The sequence below is a fragment of the Rousettus aegyptiacus genome, unplaced genomic scaffold (assembly GCF_014176215.1).
Source record: "Rousettus aegyptiacus isolate mRouAeg1 unplaced genomic scaffold, mRouAeg1.p scaffold_m13_p_5, whole genome shotgun sequence".
Lineage (NCBI taxonomy): Eukaryota > Metazoa > Chordata > Mammalia > Chiroptera > Pteropodidae > Rousettus > Rousettus aegyptiacus.
In genome coordinates this window covers 98,262,277-98,280,254 of record NW_023416308.1, presented here as the reverse complement: position 1 = coordinate 98,280,254, position 17,978 = coordinate 98,262,277, and the positions used below count along the sequence as shown (strand labels likewise).

The 17,978-nt window shown below is 48.3% G+C and overlaps 1 protein-coding gene across 17 annotated transcripts in view; it reads left to right on the top strand.

The window, feature by feature from the left end:
- PAX6 (paired box 6) overlaps window positions 1-17,978 on the top strand; it is a 28,750-nt gene that overhangs the window by 9,131 nt on the left and 1,641 nt on the right. For 6 of the 17 annotated variants that reach the window (XM_016147063.2, XM_036220558.1, XM_016147064.2 and 3 more), the window contains 10 exons: window positions 1,696-1,772; window positions 2,131-2,191; window positions 5,696-5,826; window positions 6,754-6,969; window positions 7,698-7,863; window positions 13,736-13,894; window positions 14,401-14,483; window positions 14,702-14,852; window positions 14,954-15,069; window positions 17,636-17,786. In XM_016147063.2, the coding sequence (XP_016002549.1) occupies window positions 2,182-2,191; window positions 5,696-5,826; window positions 6,754-6,969; window positions 7,698-7,863; window positions 13,736-13,894; window positions 14,401-14,483; window positions 14,702-14,852; window positions 14,954-15,069; window positions 17,636-17,786 (1,183 nt within the window). In that variant the 5' untranslated portion in view covers window positions 1,696-1,772; window positions 2,131-2,181. Of the gene's footprint in view, window positions 1-1,695; window positions 1,773-2,130; window positions 2,192-2,222; window positions 5,827-6,617; window positions 6,660-6,753; window positions 6,970-7,697; window positions 7,864-13,735; window positions 13,895-14,400; window positions 14,484-14,701; window positions 14,853-14,953; window positions 15,070-17,635; window positions 17,787-17,978 lie in introns of those variants that run through there. The other 11 variants (XM_016147059.2, XM_036220555.1, XM_036220556.1 and 8 more) reach the window with 5 other exon arrangements.

The window sequence follows — 17,978 nt, the reverse complement described above, 5'->3', positions numbered from 1 at the left end:
ATGGCCTCAAGAAAGGACCGGCCGGGGATGTGGGCATTCAGTTGTGCTCGAGTACAGAGGGGGTCACAGAGAGGAGTTAAAGAAGTTTTACCCCTTCTAGGGGAATTCCGCTACCCCCTCCCGCCCCCGCCCCCACCACCACTTTGCAGTTTCAGAGTCCCACTTAGAGAAGTGGCTGGGGCAGGACAGTGGTCATGTGGACTGAGAGACAGGAGGGAGACCTTGGGAGCTAACCTAGCTAGAGGTAACTAGGTAGCCCTCTGCCATCTCCAATATTTACCAGGCTGCATTCGGAAGCTGAGGAAAAGTCCTCCTCCTAAGTTTATTTTTTGTGGATTTAAGCTGCCTCCAAGCTAGTTAATAAATTAGACCATGGATGGCCTTAGAGAGAAAATATGTGCTGCTTGGAATTCCTTGCTTGCAGGCAAAATTAATAATCACAATAGGCAAAACAGGAAAAAGAATATTTTAGTTTTTAAAACAGAAAAAATAATGCTATGACTATATAATCACCTTTTTTTTTTTTTTTTTGCAAACCTCTTGAATAGTCTCTTTATTGTAATTCTCTCTCCCCAATTGAGCTCCCCACGGTGCCGTTGTATCTTTTTACTGCCCCTAACAACTCACACCAGTAACACGATTACCTCCAGATATTTATAACAAGAAATTACTTTCCTATTTTCTCTCCCCTTCCCCCAGAACCTTCTTCTTAGGGGAAGGCAGGGAGGCGGTGGTAGAAGGTGAGCCTTGGGGGACACGCACTAGGTCAGGACTTATAAAGCTAAAAGTGTCCTTCTGTTCCTTTTGTGAGTTGGTGGGTTGTTTGTACGTGTGGTTGGAATCTGTGTTTCTGGTTAGGGAGGCTCGATTTTGCTCTTTGGGTTTGGGGAGAGCTGGAGAATAGAAGCCATTGTTCGCTGTCTGTAGGCTTTGTCGACCACGCTCACCCCCTCCTGTTCGTACTTTTTAAAGCAGTGAGGCGAGGTAGACAGTGTGTCACAGTACAGTAAAAGGGAGGAAGATCTAAACACCAAAAGAGAAGTTAATCACAATAAGTGAGGTTTGGGGGGGGGGGTGGAGTTGGGCTCACCACATTCAAAGTCCCAGGAAGGCTGCGAGATGGGTGGAGTGGGGACCTGCCTAGGATATTTTGAAGGGGAGAGTGAAATTTAAAGGGTAACCAGAGAGCTGGGTTCTGGGTGCCCTGGGGCAGCTCAGGTGGTGAAATTCCTTAAGGAGAAAGAGCAGCTTTCCAGTCCTCATCAGCCCCAGTCTGCACCCTCAGGCACCCTGAAGTTACGAGGTCCCCTTCCCCTCACATCTATCTAAACTTCAGGTATTGGTCCTGGGCCTCTACTCTTCACCCCACCATTTCTCTTGTTCTCACCTTTTCTTTTCCCTGGTTCTTGATGTTTTTGCAAAATGAGACCCCTACTTTCCAAATTCTATAATTCTCCCAAGCCAGGCCAGAGCAGCCACTTCTAAAAGGTTGTGATTTCTGTGGGAAAGGCCGCTAAAGATGTGGGTGCAACTCTGGAATTTAGGGTTTTATGGCAGTTTGAGTCCTTTAAATATATATTTTTTGTTCATTTGTTTTATTTGTTTGTTTTTTGAGAGTGTGGCTCAGAGAGTCCATGGGCCTATGCTTTTGAGCCACAATTTGACATACCTTTCTCTCCTTCTGTTTTATCTTAGGGGGAAGACTTTAACTAGGGGTGCGCAGATGTGTGAGACCTTTTATTTTAAGAGTGGACAGACATCCCAGATTTCAGGCAAGTTCTGCGGTGGCTCAAAAGCCGCTTTGGGCCCTAAAACTCTAGAGTCAGAATGTTTTTCATTGTTGTTTGGATGGAAGAAAAAAGACAAAATCCAGTCATCCTTTCTCCTGATTAAAGGGTTAACTACATAGGGATTTGGGGAAAACAGATTGGGAATATTAAAGTATTTTTTTTGTAGATTTTGCATGCACTGGAGGGCAGAGCTGGATGACCCTCAGATCGCCCCAAGTGATTGAGTGGATCATTTCATAAAGAAGGGGCATTCTCCTTCCTGGCTCCAAGTCATCCTCTGATGGGGAGGTAGGCACGCCAGGTGCGGGCCCAGGATTAATGCCTGTATTCTTGCTAACAGAGCCCCATATTCAAGCCCAGTGGGATCCTGCGGTCCCCAGCCAGCACCAGCATGCAGAACAGTAAGTGCCTCTGGTCTTTCTCTGACCAGGCTGGGGAATGCGGGGACTGGGGAGTCAGGGGAGGGTGCAGAGGTTTGTGGCCTCCGAATTTGCCAGATCCCCTGGTGCGGGAAAAGCTTGGGGACCTGAGGCAGTTGTGCCCCCCTCTGCATCCGGCAACCCAAGAGGGGAGGGCATTTGCTCTGCTCTTCTGGCTCCTGGAAGAACAGGGGTTGGGCTGCTCAGAACCGCCTGCTTTAGTTTGCTAAGTTTAGGTAGAGAAACCCCATCCCCCCAAATCCTGTAACACACACACCCTCCCCGCCCCTGCCCGGGCTCTGACCCCAGAGAGTGGGGCTGGGCTGAACAGGGAGGGGCGGAGGCTTCTTCTAGTTGCCAGAGAGGAGAAGGAGGCCCCTTTGGGCTTAGCCAAGACTGAACGTCTCCACAGGCTAGGCAGGGTGGGGGGTGCTCCCCTCCTCCAGGCACTCTCAGGGTAGCTCCTCCCCTCCCTACTCGGGTCCTGGGCCTAGAAGGCAAGGGCCCCAGCCTGCGGTGGGTGAAAATGGTAAATTGGAACCATGGGGCTGTTACAGGGCGCTGGCGAGAGCAGGTTTACTGGGCCTGGGAAGAGAGTGCTGGGTCGAACCAAGGAGTTGGAAAAGCCGTGCCCTGATCGCTGCAACTGTATGGGTCCTGGTCGTTCCTCCCCCGCAATACCTTTGATTCCAGGGCGCCTGTGTTCCCTCTGCCCAGGCCCCTTGAGCCTCCAGTTCACCTTCCTGCCCAGTCTGTGCATGTTGGTATGTGGCAGGGCTAGTTTGGAGCCCAGGCCTGGGAGCCTGGAGGCCCAGTGAAACTTCGCCTGGTTTTTAGGTGCATAGTCTGGACGCGATTTAAGGGCTCAGCTGTAGTAGGAGTGCAGAAAGGCCTAAGCCTTCTAGCAATCCTCTCTTGCTGAACTGCAGACTTAGAGTCCCTAGCTCCCGATGTATCTGTCCAGGAAGCGCCAGCCGCTTCCCGGTTCTTCCGAGGCTGGTAGGCACGAAGCTCTGGAGAGAGCGCAAAGATAGTGAGCTTTAAGGCGGGTTAGTTGTGCAGAACCTGCCAGGCCTCAGGGCTTGGCCCAGGAGGTACTCTTCTTGGTCAAGCGAAGACTTCTATCCACCCTTCTGGCTGCTGGGGTCTCCCCCTGCAGCTCAGGCTCCCCAGCCGCAGGTCCTCCGGCCGGCTTGGCTGGGGCTCTGGGGCGTGCAGCGCTGAGCATTTGCCGCTGCGGCCTGGCTGGCGGGCCCTGAGGGGCGCGGGGTCGCAGGCCGGCCGGCAGGGCTTTGTGCCGCTCACTCCCGGGTGTGCGTGAGGTGCAGAGCATCCAAATTGACACCATATGTTTTCCTATTAGATGCTTCGCGCAGTAGAATTCTAGGCGCATAATCATCGCCACTGGGCGAGAGCGCCAGCCGTCCCTAGGGAAGGGACACAATGATTGAGGCTTAACCTCTGAAGAGGAACTTAGAGCAGCGTTTCCTCGCTGCCATTTCGATGCTGGCCAGGCAGATCTGGCCCTGGCGTCTCCTGGGCAAGGTTTCTGCAGAAGTGGTGGGCGCGTTATTTTTTTGCTATGGGTGGAGAAAGGAGGAAGGTCTAGGATTAGGGCGGCTTCATACGCCTTGGCATCCATAGATTGGGAATTGAGGCCGTGCGTGAAGTTTGGAAAGTCTTCGTCTCTCTCTGGGACAGCCTTTCTCTTTCCTGGAAGGCTCACTTTGCACAAAGGGGAGGCTCCGTAGCTAGAGTGGCAGATGGGTCCTGCGAGGCAAAGAAGGCATTAAAGGGAATTTAGGAGAAACCAGAAGCGCGGACTAGGCCGTGCTCTGTTGGAGAAGCAGTGTCCGTGCGATGTCCCTGCTCGCGCTGGGCTGGCCGGCCGGAGCTGAGATCCCCCAAACGCCTGTCACTTCTCATCGAGTTGAGGCTCCGGACCCCCCCTTCTCAGTGAGGGCCCCCTCCGCCCCAAGCCTTTGGCTACCCTGAAAACGCGACTCCCCTTGAAGGGGAAACGAGTGCAGTTCAATCTCGTCTGAGTGATCTACAAATAGGGACGGAAAGGGTCGTTTTATCACGGTCCCGTTTGTCGTGACGATGCAATTTCCCGGAGCGGAGCACTGTCACAAAGTGACAAGGCTGCCACAAGCGCCCCGACTGATCTTTTCAATTAGCCTTCCATGCATGATCCGGAGCGACTTCCGCCTATTTCCAGAAATTAAGCTCAAACTTGACGTGCAGCTAGTTTTATTTTAAAGACAAATGTCAGAGAGGCTCATCATATTTTCCCCCCTCTTCTATATTTGGAGCTTATTTATTGCTAAGAAGCTCAAGCTCCTGGAGTCAATTTATCAGAGGCTCCAAGGAGAAGAGAGGAGAGGAGAGGAGCGGAGCGGAGCGCTGAGCAGGGAGCCACGTCTTCTCCTGGAAGGGCTGCTCTCTAGAGCCGGGGCTGCAGGTTGGAGATTTTTAACAAAGTGGAAACTGGCAGTTGGCTGTATTTGTGAGCCTGTGGTTTCTGGGGAGGGAGCTACAGAGAGGTGTTAACTACTCCTTATTCTCTCAGATTAGACAACAGGGTGAGGTTGCTAGATCAGGTAAAGGAGGGATGGCGGACACTCTGGTGTGGTCTTTTCCTTTTCGCTTTTTGAGTTTTGCCAATATCTGTCCTTGGCTGTGGGGAGGGCCGAGATCAGCAGCGGAAGTAAAGCGAGCCGTGGCGGCTGCGGAGCAGACTCACAGCTCCGGCAGCCGGACTACTTTGTGGTTGGAGCATATCTGGGGCTCTGACCCTCACGCCCGCAGTGGAAGCACTGAAACCTAGGTTGGGGTTCACTAGCCACAGATTTGCTGTTCTAGCGCTTCTCTACTCCTTCCCCTTCTCTTCTACATATGCATTTTTAACCCCAGTGCTTGTGCGGTGCCTTCGCCAGAGTTTGGAGTGTGACAACAAACGTTTCTGGACTTGAGCGTGCACGGGAGCGCTGAAGGGCTCTGGGATTTGCTCTCACAGTTCCAACAATGCAGAGAGCTTGGAGATTCAGTGTGGGTTCTGTAGAACCACGGTTTGCCATGACACTCAGGAGAGATCTTTGGGAGGGTATTTTTAGAGCCAATTGTTTGCACTTTGTCTGTCAGAGGCTGGCTGGGTGTTTATGAAGAGGGGCAGTCGGCTGGGGGCACTGCTGGGGTGATGGCAATAGTGAGGTACGTGTGTTCTTGCTCGTTGGCATGTGTCTACCTGTTTGGTGCTTCCGCAGCCCAGTGGGCAAGAGCACGGCTGTGTTTGGGGCTGGGCTGTCCGATGCCCCGCATGGCTGCGTGGTCCTGTTGTTTTTTGATCGATAGCAGGGACCTGATCACCGAGGTTGGCAAGGGTCGGCCGGGAGCTGAGGATGCACTGTGGTTGTTTTCTCCTCCTCCTCCTCCTCCTCCTCTTTCTCTTTACTCCTTCTCCTCGCCTCGCCTCCCTTTCCTCAGGTCACAGCGGAGTGAATCAGCTCGGTGGTGTCTTTGTCAACGGGCGGCCACTGCCGGACTCCACCCGGCAGAAGATCGTAGAGCTAGCTCACAGCGGGGCCCGGCCGTGCGACATTTCCCGAATTCTGCAGGTGATCCTCCCGGCGCCGCCCCACTCGCCGCCCCCGCGGCCTTCCACTTTCAACGCCCTTTCTTCATTTCTTACTGTAAACGCTGCTAATTATGGACCCCCACCCTCACCCACCCACCCCAGTCCCCACCCCGCTCCCCTGTCTTCCCGCTTTCCCCTCTCCTTCCACCATCCTTCCCTATCTCTTTCAACGTGGGTCAGTCACATAAGATAAACTCATCTGCTTAAGAAAAAAAAATGTGTGTGAATTAAAACAAAACCTTACTCCTTTTTTTTGGTAAAAACCTTAATTGTGGTAACAGTCTGTGAACTATATAATAAGCTGAGTTTTACAAAACCAGCATAATTTCCCCTTCTCTCTCATTCCATGCTTAACTCAGATTTCAAGAGATTTGTTTGCATTCTTCGTCTTCTTGAAGAATATCTATTGATTTTAAAAAGGCAAATGCTATTTACCTCCCTTCCTAAGTCACATTTACTCAATTGGGTATATTTTTAAAGGAAATATAAGTTAAAATTCAGTTTATTGTCACCCTTTGCTTATTAAAACATAACACCGCTTTATGCAAGATCAGCACACAAAAAAATTAATCTGACTTCGTTTTGATGCATCTTCAGCCAGTGTTTAAGAAAACAATTTTTTTAAAAAAACTTTTAAATTAGTTTTTTTTTTAGTTCAAACTGTTTGAAAGTATCATCATATTTGTAGTTTTTAGGGCTACAAATGTAATTTTTAAAAAAGCTCTCTACAGTAAGTTCTCATACCATTGAAGGTATATTTTTGTGTTATAGACCCATGCAGATGCAAAAGTCCAAGTGCTGGACAATCAAAACGTAAGCTTGTCATTGTTTAATGCATACTTAAACAATTTTATTTTTGTCTTGAAATTATTAATAATGTGGTTTTCTGTCCACTTCCCCTATGCAGGTGTCCAACGGATGTGTGAGTAAAATTCTGGGCAGGTATTACGAGACTGGCTCCATCAGACCCAGGGCAATCGGTGGTAGTAAGCCAAGAGTAGCGACTCCAGAAGTTGTAAGCAAAATAGCCCAGTATAAGCGGGAGTGCCCGTCCATCTTTGCTTGGGAAATCCGAGACAGATTACTGTCCGAGGGGGTCTGTACCAACGATAACATACCAAGTGTAAGTTCACCGAGAATACCCCCTCCCCAAGTTCCATGCTGTCCTCTTTACCAGACTTTCTTCACTTACTCCTACTCTGTCCCCTACTGCTGTCTTTATCTCCTCCCTGCTTTATGTGCGTCTCCTATATTTGGGGCTGTTGAGAGGAGCATCCTGACCTTTTTTTTGACTTTCTGGAAAATGGGAGTCAAGTGGGGGGAGTTGTTCACCTTATTTGCATGCTGCAAAGTAGAGGGCAGAGTTACCTAGGGAAAGGGACTTGAATCAAGAAGGAAAATGAAAATGAAAACCAGGTTCTAACTACTTCCAAATCCACTTGCCTGAACCTTCCTTCAGGTGTCAAGCATTCATTTCTGCTGTAATATAAAAGAAATAAGGCAAAAAAAAAAAGCTCTAAACCAAGTCTAAATATATATTTTTTGAAATCTTTTAACAAAGCAAAGCAACCATGTGAGTTAGGTCACCAGAGACACTGAGCAATGGTGAATGACCACCTTCCCGTCTTCTCCAATTCAGACCCAACCCAGTTTCCATGCCCAAAGCGATTGCTGTCATTCTGTCCACGATGTCCCTGTAAATCCACCTGCTGTCCTAGGACAGCTGGGAATTTTTAAAAACATGTTAAGAGTTTTTTAAGGGGGTGGGAGTGCTAAGAAGGGAACTTAATACAGGGCGACCCTGTCTTCAGGAGACACTACCATTTGGTTTGATTTTGGTTTGATTTGCAGGTGTCATCAATAAACAGAGTTCTTCGCAACCTGGCTAGCGAAAAGCAACAGATGGGCGCAGACGGCATGTATGATAAACTAAGGATGTTGAACGGGCAGACCGGAAGCTGGGGCACCCGCCCCGGTTGGTATCCGGGGACTTCGGTGCCAGGGCAACCTACCCAAGGTAAAAACCCAAATATCTACCATCTAAACTCTCTGTATATGCAGCCAATTCTATTCTCCCCCAACCTTTCCCTCGCTCAGTGTCTGTGCTTGGAGAATGTAGTAGGAGCACTCTTCAAAGGCTTGGGCTATATTGGCTTGCACTGTGTGTAGGTGATGTTTGTTCAACTATCTGGTTGGCCTGGCAGTGTAAGGGTTGTATATAACAGGAGTGCTATGAATGTGGCTGGTGTGCGTGCGTGTATTTTACAGGAGTGTGTGTGTGTGTGTGTGTGTGTGTGTGTGTATAAGAGCTAGCTGCGTGGTACCCTATTCAAATCTGCCATTAAAATGCACGGAGAGCCCCCTTGCTGTAGAAGTGTGACAAGTTAACACATTGACAGACTGCGAGGTAAACACAATTGTATCATTTTGCTTTTTTGCCATAATTGACAAATTATGCTACTCTGAGTAGGGTGCATATGAGAGAAGGTGAGCAGAGAGATGCAGCGCCCAGTGGGTGTTGAGACACTGGAAGTGGTGGTGTCCCAACTAAAACAACCCCTCACCATCTCCACTCTTACCCCCGCCACCCTGCTGGACCCCCAGTTCTCACTGTCTGTGGGTGGCGACTGCTTAGAAAGGTGGAGTGAGGATACTGTGAGCCGGCTTGTGGGGTGCTGGGGTTGGGAGGAGAGATGGGATCTGGACCATCCCAGGACCTTTGAGAAGGGATGGAGGAAGATGAGCAGATAAGGGTTGGGTGGGGCGTGTGGGCTCTACCCTCCCCAGTACACAGAGGTAGCTTGGTCAAGAATAGAAAACAGTTTACTCCGAAGATTAATCGGTATTTGTTGTCCTTGTGACAAGGAGATAATATGTGGGATAATGGGATGTGGCGTCTCACTCCCTGGAGCACGATGAAGCCTGGGGGCCTCGGGTGGGGGGTGGCAGCACAGGGGACGCTGATGGGGCCACCCGCCCGTCCTTGCGCTCTCGGACCCGCTCCCGTGCCCCGCGCCTCCACCGAGCCGGGCTAGAGAAGGGAAAATCGGTAACAGTATGCGAAATATCTGGTACAAAGGATGCTTCTGTCACTCGCAAGAATTTGTTATGGGAACAATCCTGTCGCTCTGTAATTGCTCATTAGAGAACGTTTTGTTTCTCATTAAGGCGACATGAATAAGCGTCTAGTTGAAGGAGACAGCTGTAGAAATGTTCCACAAGAGACCTCTGGACACGATTCGGCACCAATTGCCAATTAGACATGTCAGTTTTAAGAGCAGAAAACAATATAGGACGGACACTGGGAAGATAGGGAGCAAAGCGCTCGCCCCGGGTTTCCCAGCGTGGCTGCTGGTCGGTAGAGGCCTCCTGACCCGCTGGGCCTGGGCTCCCCTGGGCGACCCCGCCCGCCTGCTCAGCCGCCCCAAACCGAGGCCTCCCGGGGCACTTTGGGTGCGCCTGAGAAGGTGCTGCCTCCAACTGGGCCACAGGCCTAGGGCCACTCCAGCCTCTGATGAGGAAGAGGGAGTGACAGGCTGAGTGTAGACCACCACGCCCTCACCTACCCTTCGAAACTGTAGGATTCCACATACACATCCTGGACACACCCAAAGACACTGCACTTCGCACCCCTCAGCGCCCGCGCGCCAGCCCTAGCAATCTGAGACCGGGGTGACCTCTCCGCGCGTGGAGTCTACCTGACTGGGTCCGAGAAGCCTTGGGGAGGGCATGGGGCACAGTGGCTGGGCCCGGTAGGGCTAAACCCCAAGCCTCCACGTCCTGGCCCTCTCGGTGCGAGGGCTTTTAGTAGTAGCTCGGGGTCTGGAGCATGGACAACCCCCTCCTGCTTCCCGGAGCCCGGACAGAAGCCGAGGACTGCAGCTTTGCCAGCCTCACGGCTTCCACCAGAGGCTGCGCCGGATCGGGCCGCTTTTCCTCCAGGAGCGAGAGGGCGGGAGGGGACAGCCCAACTGCAAGGACCTGCTCCTGATGGTTGGGGCAGGAGGTGGCGCTCATTCAGGGGCTTTGAACTTTTCGGCCTCACCAACTGCCAGTCTCCACTCGGCCCGCGAAAAACCCCACTTCAGCGCCTCGTCGCGGGGCATGCACCGCCGCCCCCGCTGCGTGGCGAGCTCGTGCGGTGCGCGCCCAGCGTGGAAGCCTCCCGTGGGCGCTGCAGGGCGCTGGTGGCGAGCTCGGCTTCGGCCGACAGGTCCCGGGAATCCTCAGACCTTTTGGTGCTAAGAAGGTCCCCCTCCCTCCCCAGACGCCTTTCCCAGGCCGGGAAGCTGTTTTGGGGATTTTAAAGAGTCCATTACTCCGAAAGCATAAGGCGAGGTTAGGTCTCAGAGGGAGACAAATATGGTTTCCATCTGATCAATGCCACACCGCAGTGAATAAAATCGTGACGACGTGGGCTGACAACAAGAGACAACTCTATCCAGCCCCAATTCTCCAGCGATTTGGTGGTTTTAGGGATCACGGAGACACTTTTTCTTATCTCCTCCCCTCCCCCTCACCTCCCATAATACCCAGGCCCTCTATAGGATTTAGTCAGTCTCTTTTTCAACAGATGCTACAATGTTTTGATCCGCGCTCCCGAGCTGAAAAGGTGCCGCAACCGGGTTGCTATCTTTTCTTGCTTGTTTTCCGCCTCACTGATTAAGACACTAAGAAACTAAGGAATGATTTTATTTCCCAGCGTCCTCCCCCCCTCCCCTTTCTCCGTCTCTCTCTCTTCTCCTTCTTCCAGGAAACAAATCCTATCCCCAGCGTCAGATGGTCCTGGGGCTGGGATAATGGGAGGCGCTTTCACTCGCCTTCTCACGGATTAGGCTGGAAGGTGGACGGCGCCCATAGAGGCTCCTTCTTTGCGCTCCAAGGGGGCGCCTTTTAAAGAAGATATCTTAATTGTCTGCCACTTAGGTTTATCATGTGGGGGAATTCGAGATCCAACTTCTAGTTTTATTTTGTTAAAAGCTTTAAGAGTGGAAGGTAAACCCAGTAAAGAGAAAAAGGGCGCCCGATCCAAGAGTGACCTCTCCGTCACTGCCTGGCTGTGAACCGTTGCTACATTGAAAGTAAGAAAAAACAAAACCAAACAAAACAAAACCCATCTTTCAATGGTGCTGACTCTGTGGGGTTGTCGAGGGATCCTGCAGCCAGTGGTTTCTCCTGACCTGCCTCTGATTTTACTCTCCCCACTCCTTCCAAAATGTTTAAAATCGAGTTCTCTCCGTTGACTTTTCCCCCCTTAAATGTCAATTCTCAAGTCAGTGCTGCTCCTGCATTAGTGTGAGTTTGAGTGTGAGCATGTGTGTGAGGAAGGTGGGGGAGGAAGGGAGAAGGACAGTGTGGGCAAATGTCCATGTTTTAAAATTAGGAAGATGTCAGAAGCAAATGAGAGAAGAGAATGTGATCTGTGGGGGTCTTCTAAGGGAGATCGGGGGTAGCTTAGTTTCATTGGCAAGATCGAATGTGCCAGAAAAAAAGATTGGGGTGAGGCCTTCTGGAAGGCTTGACTGACCACCCCAGGAAGGTGGGACTGTGGTCTTCTGAGGGTCCCTGTCCCTAAATGTCAGATGGCTGCAGATTTTTGTGTTTTCCTAAAGCAATAACCTACAGTTATTATCTAGTTGGCCAAAGAAAAGGGCTATTTCTAAAGTCTTCCTTGTTAAACAAATCCAAAAATAAGGGTGGTTCTTTATTTATTTATTTTTTCCTTGAGAAACACTTTGCAAAGTCACCCGGAAACTTGGGGCAGTAAATTAGCACCGACTTGTGTCGTTTCGGCACACGTGAGTCCAGCATCTCTCCCTGAGCTAAGTAGCCCTCCCCAACCCCCCACCTTTCTGAGATAGCGCAAGACCACCCAAAGTAGAGCCTTCGTGTATTCCTAATACTGTCTCCCCCGCCCCACGTCTTCCTTTTTCTCTTTCTCTCCCCTTCTCTTTACCCTCTTGTCTCTTTTCCTACCCTCTTCCATCCTTCTTACACCTTTCTGGCCTTTGTCTCTTTGTAGCCCTCTTTCTTCCTCCATCTTCCTCTCCCCTGCCCCTCTTTAACTCCCTCCCCACCCCATCCGGCCACCATCCTCCCTCCCTACCCCCTGACCCTGGTCTCCATCCTTCCAGCCTGCTGCCTCCACTCCCCCCGCCCCAACCCCTCACACACACCAGCCCCATCGACCCTTCCTGCCTCCCTCTACCCCCTGCCCTGGCCCCCCATCCACCCTCATCCCCCAGCCAAGCGCCCTAAATAGCATTGAGGCGCCCGCTCTTCGGACAGTGATTAATGATAGCGGAGCAGAGGGGTTAACACACTTCACTGAAAAGTCTGTTGACTGGGCTTCTTGTAACACAATGTGGCCCGCTGCACGCCTCAAGAGAATCCTTTTGTTGTCCGCGCTCATTGTGGCCTCAAAATTCTGCCCACGAAAGTTTGCCAACGCTCCTGCCCCAGGAGTTTAATAGTTTCCCTTACTTGCGGGGCATTGTGCGGAGCTGAAAAGCAGCCCCTCTCTATTCAAGTGTTGGTGGTCATCTCAATAGATCTCCAAGGGCCCATATGGTGGCCAGTGCTGATGAATCCGCCTGTTTAAATGGGGGAGAAAGTTGGGGTTTTAAAACATTTCAAAGTTCCTGAAAAGATCCCACTAGATCCTGTCACAATTCCCTGAACTCTTTGAAGGCTCTGCCTATTGTCTCCTGGTTATAAATGATATTCCTGGCCAAGTCGATTCCCACCAAGGCCCCCTAGAGGCCCCTCCTCTCCACTGGCCAAGTTTCTAGGATGGGGGGGTGGGGCAGCCCCTGTTGGTATCCCTTGGGCGCCTCAGGACCCAGGACCCAGCTTTCAGTCCTAGTCAGGGCTGAGTGCTTCCCTTCAGACAGGCTGTGGCCTCATGAGCGAGAAGCAAGACAAGAGACAGCTAGCCCAAGTGCACATTTTGCCCTTTTAGCAGCAAGGGAAAACAATAAAACTTTATCCTGTTTAATGATAGAAATTACATTAAAAGTGGTGGAAATGCCCTAATTAAAAATGTACCACTTAAATGATATGCCAAGGATTCAGCTGCAGCATAGCATATTTAGCTAGTTAGTGAACTCTCTACTATTTCTTTTTTAAAATTACACGTTAAAAATTTAAAAGAAATCTTACTTTTCTCTGGTGCAACACATTACAAAGAATGGACAGTCCTTTTATCTAAATATAAAATTCCATTTTCAGCAATTATAGCCTGTTCTTGGTGATGATATAATTACAGCTGTGCTCGTAATAGGTGTCAAGGCAAAGCACACTCATACAATAGTTGAATAAAACTGCAGAACAATGCGAGCACTTCTAAATTCACAACCTTTAAAATGAAATTGACTGTGCAGAATTCAAATAAAAACTAGATAAATATTTTTTTAAAAAGATTACAAGCTTGGTTTGGTTTCTTAATAGCATTTTCTACAAACCTATCAACATCTAATTGATTAGATAGGAATTACTGATTATAGATCAGCTGAAATCTTGAACATCACTCTTCTATTTTCCCAACACAGCCATAGGTAAATAAATTCTGTAGGGAACGGGAACTAGGTGAAGTATTTGGAGAGTCAGGGTTAGTTGTGAAAGATCATTTTAATTGGAAACATCAGCACTTATTTTGTCATTTAAGAAATGCTCTCATCTTGATTAAAAAAAAAAAAAACAAAGATAAAAAAATGTGATCAGGTAAGTATGCCACTAATGTCGTTTATTAAAAGGGGACAGTTATTTTGGGAGTGTTTTGGTAAGACTGTCTGAATATACTGCTCCTGGAGTTTATGGCTATATCAGACCACTTTTGGAGGCCCCAAGTTATTCCAAATTTTTCATACTGTCCATTCTTTTTGTTCCAGATGGCTGCCAGCAACAGGAAGGAGGGGGAGAGAATACCAACTCCATTAGTTCCAACGGAGAAGATTCAGATGAGGCCCAAATGCGACTTCAGCTGAAGCGGAAGCTGCAAAGAAATAGAACATCCTTTACCCAAGAGCAAATTGAGGCCCTGGAGAAAGGTGATGGAGTTTTTCAAAGTAGAGAAGCAGTAAATCAAAGTAAATGCCACATCTTCAGTACAAAGAGCTAAATTTAGCCAGGGCCCTTTGCATAGAAGACTGAAAAGATTTTTTTTTCTTTTTTCTTTCTCTCCGTCTCTCTGTCTCTGTCTTGTCATCTTTCTGGGTCTGTCTGTCTGTCTCTTTTTCTGGGCATCTTTTCAGTGCATGTTTTTTTTTTCATATACCAATAATTCAAAGACTAAAGTCTGACTTCTCATAAAGAAAAAATGATGATTTGGCTAATTCAGGCCACAGAAGCATACCTGAATGAATGTCACTTCAAATAAAATTTAACTTGGTGGGACAGTTGTTCTAAGTACCATCGATGTTAATAGTAGTAGCATTTTAAAGGGGATGGGTTGGAGATGCTGAAAGTTGGGGGTTGGAGGTGGGAACCAGCCTGATCCAGAGCTTGGTCAACACGTTATGTGTAGTTCTGGCACAAATTCAGTTTACTCTTTCAGAGTTTGAGAGAACCCATTATCCAGATGTGTTTGCCCGAGAAAGACTAGCAGCCAAAATAGATCTACCTGAAGCAAGAATACAGGTACCCAGGGACCGTGTGGTTTTTCATGTTTTGCGATTCAGACCATTTGCCCTTTCTAGACACAACGGTGCTTCTAAAAAATGCCATTTGCTTAAATAAATAATAACAGATTCGGTATGCTAAATACCTTGCCACCTCTAGGGGAGGCAGAAGAAGTGCCGGGGGTGGAGTTGAACCGGGAATGGGCACAGGGCTAACCTGTTCCGTCTGATTTCCAGGTATGGTTTTCTAATCGAAGGGCTAAATGGAGAAGAGAAGAAAAACTGAGGAATCAGAGAAGACAGGCCAGCAACACACCTAGTCATATTCCTATCAGCAGTAGTTTCAGCACCAGTGTCTACCAACCGATCCCGCAACCCACCACGCCTGGTAACTGGAAATATTAATACTGCTAGGAAATGTGTTTGGGTGTTTTTGCCCTCGGCTCTGACTTTTAACCATGACTGTTCGTTATGTCCCCTTTTCTGCAGTTTCCTCCTTCACCTCTGGCTCCATGTTGGGCCGAACAGACACAGCCCTCACTAACACGTACAGCGCTCTGCCGCCCATGCCCAGCTTCACCATGGCGAATAACCTGCCTATGCAAGTAAGTGAGGCCCGTGGCCGCCTGCTTAGCAGGTGCGTGGCAGAGGAAGTGAAGCGTGGGTCGGGGCCTGTAGACGGCACTGGCCCGTGCATGTCCCCTTGGGATCCTTTCTCACGACAGTGATTGGCTTGGCCAGTCGAGTCTGAGACGAAAACAGTCGATTGAGTCTTTGAGTTGATTGATTGATTCATGCTTTTAAAAAAAATTAAAAACCTGATGTTCAGTCAAGTTAATCTGCCTTTTGCTCACAGAGAATGTTAGCTTGATAATGATGGGTGGGAATGGGCCGTGTTTTCGATATCAGTGAAACCTGTACCAGAAAATGGAAATCAAGATGGCAACATATGATAGTAAAGGGGTTGTACATGAAATTTGGGTTTATATTAATGTGTTCACATTAATAGAAATATAATCCGTGTATGCATTTTGGACATTATTTAGGGTATATGTGATAAACTAGTGTGGAATTCATATTTGCATGATGGGGTACACTTAATAGAGAAGAACAGCTACATCTTATAATAAAAAAAAGAAATAGAAGGGATTTGCCAGAAATTTTGTGTCTCTTTGCTGTGAATAATGTGATGAGTTTGTGGCACTCTGACTTATATGGGTTGATACTAGTCACTTGTTACAACAACCTTCCCCTACTTTCAGTTCTGTCCCAAATATTTATCATGTGCTAGGCCCTGTACCAGGCTAACCCTTTCCGATGGAAGTTGTATAATGCAGGTGGGGTATACTAGAACTTCAGAGCTGGATGGACTCTTGATGAGGGGAGAAATTGGTCTACTGGGAGGAACTTCTGGCAGTGGCTTTCCCAGGACTCTTGTTTGTACAACAATTAGAGATGCTGGATGGTGTGGGATTGGCCAGCAAGAGCCCCTGCCGGAAACAGTTCTGGGGTTACGCAGATTGCATATTCTCCACTGAACATCTTTTGCTGGATTTCTAATCCAAATAACAGCAAAATAAATGTTTCACAGTCTTCAGACTAATATAGGAGCAGCTAGATAAGCATCTTCAGAGGAATTATTCTCATGTTTATTTTTATTGCATCTGGATATTATGGCCATAGTACAATTAATGTAAATTAGGGGATTAACAGCCCATTAGTTGGTGTTGCTACAACTGCCTTGGAATTTTCCAGAAGTCTGATTGCCTAGAGGAAGTGGTTTTGGGAATTAGAAACAAATGCAAACTGAAATTCTGACAGGGCCCTCAAGGCCTGTTTGCCTCTTTGAGCTTGATTGTAGCAGTCATCTTCTGATTTTAGTAAGGCCACTGAGTGTCTTGTTCAGTTTTGTAAATTGTAGTAACATCTGGGTTTCTGTGAACATAAATATGTATATGAGAAAAGAATTAGAAACAAATAGATGCTGCTTTCTATTAGGGTTGTTTCAACATATAGACTGGTATGGGGTCAATTTATTTTCCTGACTTCTAAAAATTACACAACTTATATAATTCAAAATGTACATACATTCATAAAGCATAAAAAATAAATATTATCAATGATTCTACTCTTCAGAGAAAATTACTCTTTGAATTTTGGAGCTGGAGGGAGGTTAGAATGTTGCGGGGTGGGGCTCATCCCTCTGTCCTGTTGATCCTGTTGATCAACATCTTCAACTGCTTTACAAAGAGTGGGTGTCCTCTGAATCTTCTCTAATGTGTCATGCCCTCTGAGAGTGTGGATCTTGAAACCTTAAGCATTTCTACAGTTGGCAGAGCAGACAGAGTAGTGCTATCATCTCCATTGTTCCTGACATTACGCTTCTGTTAATTCATCCCAAACTGGCTGCCCTGGCATAGCCCCATGAGAGCTCATGAAGGGTTTGGTCCCAGCTCTGTGTATTTCTTATTTGGTTAAGAGAAAGGTTTATCTCCTTAATAACACTATTCTAAACATTTAGCAACGCAATTTTATGGGTAAAACCCAATCTTGGTTTTTGGGTCTGTAAGGAAGTCACAGCTAATTCACAGGATGGGGCTAGGTATTTACTGACACTTCTGACCACTTTAATCTGAGATTAAAACTGATCAGCCTCTTCGAAGAATCTTTAATCCCATAAGTCCAGCCATGAAAGGTTCCCAAGTTCCCTAACCCAAACTTTACAGAGAACTCCTCCCACTTCTCTGCCCTAAAGCTTGAGATGTGGGATTTGGGGGTAACTGGATTCCCAAATAGATTAGATTTGTAGGAGAGGGGATGTGTTTTAATGGAAGTCTTCATGCTATACCTTCTCTAAAGATGCCATCAGAGGTCTGAAGATTAAAATAGACAAAAATCCTATTAATTTTATGGATAGTGCCATGCACATGGCTGGACAATTGTCTGAATTATAGTACTTTTAGAAGTTTGGTGCTTAGGCAGCTTTAGCAGTGGCCACTGGAAGGACCGGTTGGAGGCCTGACCTTAGTTATCACTTGGAATTCCAGTACTTTACGTGAGGACATCTGTAATGATCAGACTCACTGGGAGAGTTCCTGGGGAGAAGGGAGCTTGGGGACGGGGCTGTGTGATGTGCTTCTCAGTAACCACAGGTTTGCCTTCTCCTCTCAGCCCCCAGTCCCCAGCCAGACCTCCTCGTACTCCTGCATGCTGCCTACCAGCCCTTCGGTGAACGGGCGGAGTTATGATACCTACACCCCCCCACATATGCAGACACACATGAACAGTCAGCCAATGGGCACCTCGGGCACCACTTCCACAGGTGAGCCACCGCTTCCCACAGGCTGCACAGAGGTGGCCTTCAGAGCTTCTTTTGCCAGGTGATCTCCCTTCACTCACAGTTTACCTAAAAACAACCTCCCTGCTTTGTGTGGTAATGTGTTTAACTCTTCGTTGCTCGTTCCTCTGGGGAAAATTGATTGAAAAGGGAAATTCAGCCAAGCTAGTTAGAAAC